Source organism: Engystomops pustulosus, chromosome 7 (assembly GCF_040894005.1).
Source record: "Engystomops pustulosus chromosome 7, aEngPut4.maternal, whole genome shotgun sequence".
NCBI lineage: Eukaryota > Metazoa > Chordata > Amphibia > Anura > Leptodactylidae > Engystomops > Engystomops pustulosus.
The window spans coordinates 50,337,162-50,347,703 of NC_092417.1; the positions used below are offsets into that span (position 1 = coordinate 50,337,162).

General features: G+C 41.8%; 1 protein-coding gene across 3 annotated transcripts; it reads right to left on the reverse strand.

The window, feature by feature from the left end:
- Positions 1 to 239: 239 nt before the first annotated feature.
- ZBTB25 (zinc finger and BTB domain containing 25) lies at positions 240 to 8,773 on the reverse strand. 3 transcript variants are annotated; one of them, XM_072115854.1, is made up of 3 exons: positions 7,558 to 8,553; positions 6,629 to 6,806; positions 240 to 4,883 (listed from the first exon to the last, which is right to left on the reverse strand). In XM_072115854.1, the coding sequence occupies exons 1-3, from the start codon at positions 7,613 to 7,615 to the stop codon at positions 3,761 to 3,763; spliced, it is 1,359 nt and encodes a 452-aa protein (XP_071971955.1). In that variant the 5' UTR covers positions 7,616 to 8,553; the 3' UTR covers positions 240 to 3,760. The 3 variants fall into 3 exon arrangements, with proteins under 3 accessions (XP_071971955.1, XP_071971956.1, XP_071971954.1); XM_072115855.1 differs by lacking the exon at positions 7,558 to 8,553 and adding an exon at positions 6,943 to 7,543; XM_072115853.1 differs by lacking the exon at positions 7,558 to 8,553 and adding an exon at positions 8,629 to 8,773 and having other exon boundaries at positions 241 to 4,883.
- Positions 8,774 to 10,542: the final 1,769 nt, after the last annotated feature.

A 10,542-nucleotide genomic window follows, 5' to 3' on the forward strand; every position in this document is an offset into this window, starting at 1 on the left:
TCATGCTGCTGGCTTCTTCCTATCTTGAGATATAGACCTAATAGATATTTAATGCCATCTGTAATATCCTATCAGCTTTTCCTGAAGTGGGCGTGACTTCCTGGTTGTGACATCAGCTATGGGCAGTGATGCAGTGATGGCATTCACGTGAACGTGCACAACCCAGTCAATAGTGCAGAGCAAGGCAGGAAAGATATAGAGCACTGGAGCTCTGCATCATACAGTAATCTACTACATCACAAAGAAAAAGATATATTAAAACATGTCCAACTACACCATAAAACACCTACATAGGAATAAAAAGATGAACACATGGCAGCATCAGAATATGTAGAAATTATATATATATATCACACAGTGAAACCTCTCCAGAAGACCATCTCTCCAAGAGGACCCCCCATGCTTTTTTGGCATTATGCTCTCTGGAAGCTGCCTCCTATCTGCAGACCACCACTTTCCTGTGTGAAGAGATCTACTCAAAGAGATTGCACTATATACACTCTGCTGTGCTTCAACTGATGGGGAGCCTGAGCTCTGTCTTTTATACAGACACATTTCTACTATAGTCAAACAGTTCTCATTTCTGGTATGTAATTGGATGACCTGACCATGTGATCAGTCACTAGTCATTATGATACCACTCCAGGTCCTAGAATTTTTTAGATGCTGCCAGGACTGATATTCTCCTCCACCCAGCATCTACTGATCAGGAGTGTGCATGTGCTGGTAACTACTCCCAACAACATCCGCCCACCCTCCTTTCCTCTGTCTAGCTACGGATTCCCATGGCAACAAACCCAACAAAGACAGCCAGAGGGATAAGGTAACTGCTAGCTGACAAATGGCTGCAGATAGCTAATGAGTGTAAATTAAAGAACTGGCTATTTTAGCTTACTGCAGAGCTAAGAAAAAGTTATCTCTGGACTTTACAGTTGTACTTTAATGGTGCTGTATAATAATTTATAGCAGAAAATAATGGCCACATCATTTTTACACTATAAGCATGATGGAAGTTACATTACTTCTGTAAATAGAAGACTATTGGGAAGGAAACCCTTTCTGTTCACCCTCAGTATTTTGTTACGGTGACAAATTCTTCTTCTATGATGGAAATGAATAGCACATATGTGATCTCGGCCTTACATAAACGAAAATAGGTTATCAATCCACAACTATTCTTTCAGTTCCCCATTACTATATAATTAAGATTATTACAGAATATCAGATCATTTTAACATAGACATTACAACTTTAACAAGAAATACTTTACATATACTTTACATAAACAAGGGATTTATGTTGTTATTATCATGCATTTATGTCCAGAGATAATCTGGCGTTCACAGTTAAGGTAAAATACATTACTTAAAGTATCACATTTATCATTGGACATCCAGGGAACATGGCAGGCTGGACCATTCATGCCTTCACTTTGGCTCTATATTCTAGACCAGTTCATGTCTGAAGTGTCTTGTCCAAGGAGTAATGACTTTAATTACACAGAGGTCACATATGTGGCACTTAAAACATAAAACCCAATATAACAGACCATGCATGACCAAAAATTGACAATGACAAGTACACTTGCTTTTCACCCGAAGCCCACAGCATCCAGATAGCTAAAAATCACAAACAAAATGGTACTACAAATTGTATAGATCTGTCCGCATTTCTGATAAATCCAAAATCTGCAAAACTGTGCTCTACAGCCTGCATTGCTATCATAAGATTATTTTAAGGAGTGATGGAAACCAAGACAAATCGGGTGTGACCACAGCCTAAAGATTCTTAAAGGAGTTATCCACTTTCAACAAATAATTTATATAGCTTGGGTAAGTAAAAGTTGTACAATTTTCAATATACTTTTTTGTATCAATTCCTCTTCGTTTTCTAGATCTCTGCTTGATGTCCTTCTACAGAAAGCTTCATTGTTTACTTCCAGAGGACAGAAATCTGTCCATGTTTGGTGATGGACAGGCGGGTGCATGGGCAATTAGTATCATTACTCTCTATCCACTGGAAGTAAACAATGAAGCTTTCTGTAGCTTTGCTGAAAGTGGACAACCCCTTTAAGAACAGGCAGAACTGATCACTGACTGTGTAAAGGGCCTTTTACACAAACTGTATGAGGATGAAGACCTACTAGGAATATAATGCAGTCCCCAAACAGTTTGTATGTGGTCAGCAGAAAATCCCTCTTCAAAAAAAAGCTTGCTTATTTGTTGTTTTTTTGTGATTATGTGTAATATTATATGTTGCTAAAGTAGTAAACGGGAAAACGTATAAAAATCTAAATTGAGCAAAAAAAAAAAAACACTGACTGCCCCTTAGTGTATTCACCCACCTACATTACCCATTGCCTGCCCTGGGAATCAGCTGCCAACCACTAAGGAAATAGCATGGGCAACTGATTCCCAGGGCAGTAATATCTGTACTTTTGGGAACAAAGATGGTGTCAATGAGCATTAAAACTGTTGTCACACAGTTAGATATTAAAATATTATATCGGGTCGGAATAGTTGCTCTAACACAACTACCATTGCGCCGCCTGCTGTTGTTTTATTATTACCTCTCAATTACTTTCTATGTGAGAAAAGTAAAAAAGTGAGCCTACCACCTCCACCAAGTATTATAATGGATGGTATTACAATGTACTGGCAGCAGGTTATAGAGAAAGGTTATGTCATTTTCAATATATCTTAATGATATCTGTTTGTTATGCCATTTTGGAGATATTCCCAATGTAATCTGTATGGTACCGAGTAGAGATGAGCAGATCCAAAGTTCAAGTCTACGTCCTGAACGACACAGACATATTGTTGGATGGCGGATGTGCAGCCAAATCGGCAAATAGATGCCCCTCACTACTAGCTGTAGCTGTGATTGCTAAGGAGGACAGCCCTGGCCAATCACAGCTATGGCTAGAAGCAAAAATGGGGCAGCACGGTGGCTTAGTGGTTAGCATTACAGCCTTGCAGCACTGGGGACCTGGGTTCAAGTTCCAGGGTTAACATCTGCAAAGAATTTGTATCTGTATCTGTGTTTGCGTGGGTTTCCTCTGGGTCATCCTGTTTCCTCCCACATACTGGTAGGTTGATTAGATTGTGAGCCCCATTGGGGACAGGGACTGATTTGGCAAGCTCTGTGCAGCACTGCGTAATCTGTGTGTGCTATATAAAGAATCATTATTATTATAAGCAAGGGGAATCAGTTTTCAGGATTCCAGATTGGCTGCATGGTCGTCATTCTGGCAATATGTACATGTCATGCTGTACGCACCTGAACCTGAAGTTTGGATCCGCTCATCTCTACTAATGAGACAGTTGGTGCACCAGGGGCATGTCCACAGTATCCTAAGAACTGATACCCTTGTCTAAATCACTTTTCTCTTCTAATGTTGCCCAAAGCTCCTCTCAAGAGAAATCTCCTGCTCCTCTTAGGGACAGGGCAGTGGTCCGGACAGAAATAGCAGGGCTCTGGCTGCTGAGGACACGGGCAGGGTGCACCAATTGCCTTATTAGCATGCAGAACAAAACTGGAATTTCTCTGAAACAGCAAAACAAAAAAGAAATATTTAAGGTATTTTTGAAATCCTGCTACAACTCTCTACAACATGCTGCCAACAGATTATAATGCTGGAAGAGATAATAGACTCCCCTTTAAATCAAGTTTATAACATAATTACAATTTGCAGGCTAAAAGTTTATCCGTCAACATAATTATTTTGCTTAGTTTTTTCCCCCCAGAAAACGCACATGTTTTATTCTACTAGAACAGAGTCCACATTTTCCTGTGAATCTGTGGGCTCCTCTTCTCCAAGGAACTCAGGAGGTTCCAGCAGCAGGTCAACATCTTTCTGGTTGATGTCAGCCATGGTACTACAGTAGCTGTGCATATTTTGCTCCAACTGGTTACCAATTCTCTGGTACTTGTGTGATTTAGTTTTATGTGTGTATACGTGCTCCAGCAACTGGCTCCTTCTGGCAAATCTATGTCCACACACTGTACAATTGAATTTCCTCTTACGTAAAAAGGAAAAGTTTAGTTCTATAGGATCTGTGTCTTTTGTTAGGAGAGATAATTGATTGAGTTGAAGCTGTTCTGCGTGGCTTGCATTGAGCAGTGGCTCTTCAGTTCTGTTTAGAAGGAAGCCACCGAGTCTGCAAGTGTCGGTATTGTCAATGTTTTCAAGTATAGGACGGACTTCCCCTAGATCATCGCTCTCTAGGATGGATGTTGGAACTCCAAATGGAAGTGACTGAGACACATGAATATGCAAATGATCTCTCAAAGTCAGACGGGACTCAAAGTGCTCACCACAGTAATGGCAGGAGTATACTCTGTTGCTAGAAGTAATGAGGTTTGGCTCAACCTCTTCTGAAGTTGTAAGCGAATGGTGTGGAGATCCTAAAGATTCTGGATCACTTGTCTCCTGCTTGATGGACCTCACACTCTTTTGGATGTCTTCTATTGATTGGACTGAGGTACCAATCTGACCTGTGAAATGTGAGCTCTGCTGTTCAGAACCTACACCTTCAAGTCCAATGGCAAGAGACAACTGTAGCTGTGGATGTTCTCCTTGTGGGATGGGCCTTGTTGCACTTGGCTGGTTCTTCCTCATATGGACACTTTCCTTTGATGTTTTTTGGGCTGTTGATATCTGAATTCCATAAAGGTTAGACGACTGAATGGTGTCAGAAGGTAACACTTGTGTTGGCTCACTGCCAGCTGTTGTAAGCAGATTGGCATGAAGAAATTTCACACCCTCCTCCAATCGGTACTGGTCCACGCCTTGTTTGGGGCTCTTTCCTGTGTACATGACATGTAGAAGGTAGCTGAATATGTCCGGCTGAATGTCAGTTGGTTGAATCTTAATGCATTCACTTCAAGAGAAAACATACATGTTGGTGGAAGGCAGCAAACAGATGATAAAATTACACACACACACACGTGCACAATGACATATATTGCTGAGCTGCAAAACCTTTCTAAATCAGACAACCCCTGGAAAGTCAATGGAGCAGATTCACTGATAATATATGAAAGTTAGACCGTACAAAATTACACTAGACAGATGTATCACCTGCAGGAGAGATTAATCATGGAAAATGCACCAGAACTGCAGTGTAATATTTTTTAAAACCATTTCAAGCCACATTATTAAAGAGGTTGTCCAGAACTTCATTTTTCTATATAAGATTGGGGGCTGTAAAAATAAAAACCTTATACACAACTCCTCTGGCGTTCCCGTTCTCCCGCAGAGCCTACTGTCACTGCCAGGGCTCTGTATATAGGCCGACACTCCTGTCCTGACCACACATCTGCTACTGCTGGAAATTCATGCAGTGGCATGTGTGTGGGGATGATTGGGATGGAGCACCAGCCTCAATATACAAACAAAGGACTGACAGGTGACGCCAAGGGAGAATGCATGGGCCGGAATTGGGGAGTAAATGAACCTGTCACCACATTTTTCAGAAATACAGCTAGTGGCAGGTTCCCATAGATCCCTACTAACTAAATGACACCCTTCTTTTAGCTAAAAATTGTTTCCCTCAGATCCCCATATGAACCCCATTATAAGTTTGTCTGGTATCCAGGGATTTCTATAGTGAGTCGTGGTGGTGTGGCCTCCTTGGGCTGAATCCAGCAACTCATTCACATGCTTTCTCAGTGTAGGATACATAGGCAGATTAGGATAACTGACCACTAATGTTATCAGTATCCACGCCAATAACATCAATTGACAGAGTTCTATGATCCGTAACAGGACGAGAGCACAGCACAGCTATCATTGTATAGCAGTACTTTAGTTCAGTAGTGTAACAGGTGATAAAAGAGAGCGAGATCGTGGAGACATCTATACCCTGATCTCACTATCCCATACACATACGGAAAGCCTGAATAAATTTGTGATTAAGTGGCTGAAGAGTGGCCCTTTTAAGGTTTATAATAAAATTGAGTTTTTAAAGTGTTTTATTTTCAGGCAGATCTATTGTATTTTCACCAGAACACAAACCTTCTATCCAATTTTTCATTTTTGTTATTTTCAGATCCACTGTATTAGTACTACTACAACAGTCCCTACAGTTACCATATTTTGGGTGTATACAATACACTTTTTAGCAAGAAGATGTCGTGACAGACCTTGCTGACCACTGTCCAGGAGATCAGGTGACAAATCGTTACATCCGATCAATGAGAAAGCAGAGCCTCTGCCCCCCCACCCTTCTTCTGCTCCACACAACACCAACATTCAGCAACACATACTTTGCTCCTGCTATTACCATCAGCCTGAAGACTTTATAGGTGATGTTTGTAGCAGAGCTGTGTGTGTATGCACCAGTGCTGTGCTTGTGTGCATGTTTGAGTGACCAACAAGGAATTTTAAATTGGTTTAAAATTAATGTTTCCTTGTTTTATGTCTAAATCTGAAGTGTGCCTTATAGTGTCTTAAATTGTGAGGGCTATATACTGTGTTTCCTATGAAAGTTGATGTTCTAATGCTACAAAATCAAACTACTTGTTGTGGAGATATAAAAGACAGAAAGGAATAACAAAAGATGAAATCAAGAGAAAAAAAAAAGGAAACTGGAGACATATGGTAGTTACCTAAAACTTAGCTTACCTGGTTTGATGGATGAAGATCATCTTGAAATAGTTGGAAAACGCAGCTAGAACAGCCCGATGCGCTTTAAAATACACATCGCCGATAGCTACAGTGCAGTCACAGAGGAATCCAAACTCTCGCTGCATATTCAGCTGCTGCAGTAGAACTAGACTGTGGCTAGACTGATCCATCCTTCCTGCAAATAAAGAATATCTGTTGTCATTTATTTATTTAGAAAAAAAAAATGTGATGATCATAATTAGACAACAGTAATGACTATAGACAGAGAAAGATTATACCTAAATTTTCTGAAGGTTACACCAGTCACTTACTAATAGGAAGTGCATAGGCCTTTGCTTTGTATGTCTTCAGCACATCTGTGGCCACAGGACATCACTAGTCTCACACACTGCTCTGTGGGATTTTGTCCCACTCTTCTTCCAGTCTCTTCTACAGTTCTGTGACTGTTGTGGGTTTCTAGGCCATAACCAAGGATTTTCTAGAGGTTTTCTATTGGATTTAGATCAGGATTTAGGGGCATTGTCCTGCATTAAAATTGATGGCCGATTGAGTAAAGAACACAAGGATGGAACTACATGTTGAAGAAAGTTCAACACAATTGCATTCATTCGGCCATGTATCTGTATGAGAGGTTCAACTGCTGCAGATAACATTTCCCAAACTATGACACTTCCTCCACCACCTTTCACTGACTTCTTTACACACTTTGGGTTTGTTGTTTCCCCAGTTTGTCGACAAACATATTTCCAACCAGATCCAAATATATTAAACTTGCTTTCATCACTCAAATGAACTGTGGAACACTTCTCTGTCCACACAACATGCTCCTTAGCAAAGCGGGTCTAACATTTTGACTGTTTTTGCTAATGAGAGTTTTGGTTTTCAGTCCAAATGCTTTTAAACGTCAGGACGAAACGGATCCTTACCCTGTTCATTGCAAAATTGGGGTGCAATTCCAGCTGCATTGTTGTAAAGATTACCCATGAAGATTCAATGCATTATCCTGTTATCTATTGCATGTGTCTTTCGAGGTTCGACCAGCCTTCTTGGGAGACTTGAATAAGTTTGAGATATTGTATAGATGCAATATTCTAGAAATCACAAACTACGAACGACCAATTTCATTTACTATAGCTGAAAGGGTCACACCTATGGCCTTCATCTGCGCATGCACAGAACTCCAGCTTCTCGGAGGAAGGCGCGCAGCTATGAGGAGCCGCACGCTGATGATCTCAGGGTAGGAGGAACAAACAGGCTACTGGGGCGTTGTCGTAGCAGCGATGTGTAGCCGCATGTCCGGCTACTCCTTGCGCTAGTAGCTGCTTTACCAAATTTACATAATAAGGCAATAAAGTTTTCAAAAAGATAGTGGGGATGTGAAGATTAGCTCTAAAAAGGGCTATCCTCACGTCCCATACATCCATCTACCACCCGTTGTATATTTATAGGTAGAATCGTGGTGGTAGGTTCCCTTTAAACAAACATGAGTGGCGATAGGACAAGGATGAACGATCTGGCGGATGTCGTTAGGCCTAGTAATTACGGATGCTGTACCTCCTATATGTTACGGACAAATTGCGCTCATATGTATGCAGCCTCCTGGTATCATACAAGTCATTGCACTACTACTTGCATCATGGACCCTACTCTGCTCCTACAGCAATCCATGATTTATGGCCTGGGATTATCTGTAACATTGTGTATTATCACTGCTCCCCTCCATGACACCAGCGCAGGTTGTGTGTCTCATGTGTGCACACACCCCATCACTGTATAACCCGCCCTCAGTACACACATAGGTGCACACACACCGCAATATGCGGCTCCTAGACTCATTTGAGCCCAGGTAAACAAGCCGTAGCATTCCGTCACGACTACACGGCTCCGCCGCCATGTTGCGCTCACTACATCCCGCAGACCCCGCCCCCTCCTGCCTCCCGCCCTCTTGCATGGAAAATTCCACAGGAAGCGAACGAGAAACGGCTTCCAGCGCTTACCCACAATGCCCCGCTCCCCGTGCTCTCCTATGCGCGCACAGTACAGGCTGCAGCTGCTGGAGACACCGGCTGGGCGGGCACACGGCCTGGCTGTGACGTGCGCACGTACGGACGAGTCAGGAGTGTGGTGGGGGGCAGTGTCACATGACTGGCTGATGTCCTGTGTGCGCAGGGACGTGTCACATAATGCACACATCATGTCATGCACGCATCTCTTCTCTTCTGTCCCTGGGAAAGATGGGTGCTGAAGGGTAAAGAGATTACTTGTCATGCAGGAGTAGGGAAAAACAATGAGGTAACCAGGACAAGCCCTTTCATTACCAGTCATTGTGCAGTCACACGTGGCGTCTACCGCAAAACGTAATGCAACAGCTGAAGAGAGATTTGTTACAGTTACGTTTTTGTAAATGCAAATGTTACCGACTAGTTAGGCAAATCTCTTCAGCTGTTGTATTTCGTTTTGAAAGTCATGCGTTAAATACCACTTGTGGCTGCACCCTCAGGGCGCGTTCACACGTTGCGTTTTGACCTGCGTTTTCATTGCGTTTGAAACGCATATACAACAGCTGAGAAGAGGTGATTTGCCTAATTACATCACTGTTAACGTTTCCATTTACAAAACGCATTGTAAACGCGATGTTAACGCATGTGTTAACAAAGTGTTAACACATGCGTTAACAAAGCGTTAAAGCATGCGTTTTGTTAATCCATGCGTTAACATTGCGTTTACAGATGTAAACGGTAATGTAATTAGGCAAATTACCTCACATCAGCTGTTGTATATGCGTTTCAAACGCAATGAAAACGCAACGTGTGAACGCGCCCTCAGGGCGCTGTCAAGATGCATTTTGGCTGCGTTTCCATTGCGTTTTGAAACGCATTACAACTACATTACAGCTGAGATGAACTGATTTGCCTAATTACATGACTGTTTATATTTTAGTTCACTAAACACTGTTAAAACGTGATGTTAACACATGTGTTAACAATGTTTACGGTTGGTTAACACGTGTTAAAATTGCATTAACACAGTGTTTTGTAAATTCAAATGTTAACAGTAATGTCATTAGGTAAATCATCTCAGTTGTAATGCGTTTCAAAACGCACTGTGTGACCACACCCCTAAGCAGCTATGTGTTTATCCCTACAGCCTCTATAAAAGGCCTCCAGGTGGGTTTACACGTGGCGTTAACACGTTTTTTAAAATGGATCACAACAGCTGAGATGAGGATATTTGCCTGATTACACTGCTGTCAACATTGTGTTTACAAAAGGCATGCATTTGTTAACAATTATTTTATGTAAAGATAATTTACTGTAAATGTAGCCATGTTGTCCCTTTAGAAAGGAGATAGCTGTCCTCGGATACAACCACTTTTGCTGAAGTGATTGCTAATAAGAAACCAATTGCTTTCTCATATGAAATGTCCGGGAGTTAGGGTGAAGACACACATGGCGTTTTTGGGCCGTTTTTACTAAGTGCGTTTTCAGATCGTTAAAAACGCATGCGTTAAAAAACGCACCCGTTTTTTAAAAACGCATGCGTTTTTTGAAAACGCATGCGTTTTTGTCCGTTTTTCATTGCGCAATTTCGGAAAAACGGACAAAAACGCGTGCGTTTTCAAAAAACGCATGCGTTTTTAAAAAACGGATGCGTTTTTTAACGCATGCGTTTTTAACGATCTGAAAACGCACTTAGTAAAAACGGCCCAAAAACGGCCCAAAAACGCCATGTGTGTCTTCACCCTAACTGTATGTCTCACAGACATCCTGTGGTAATCTGGGCTGTATCCTTGAATACGACCACCCCAGTACTTTGAGGGCGCGTTCACACGTTGCGTTTTGACCTGCGTTTTCATTGCGTTTGAAACGCATATACAACAGCTGAGGAGGGGTGATTTGCCTAATTACATC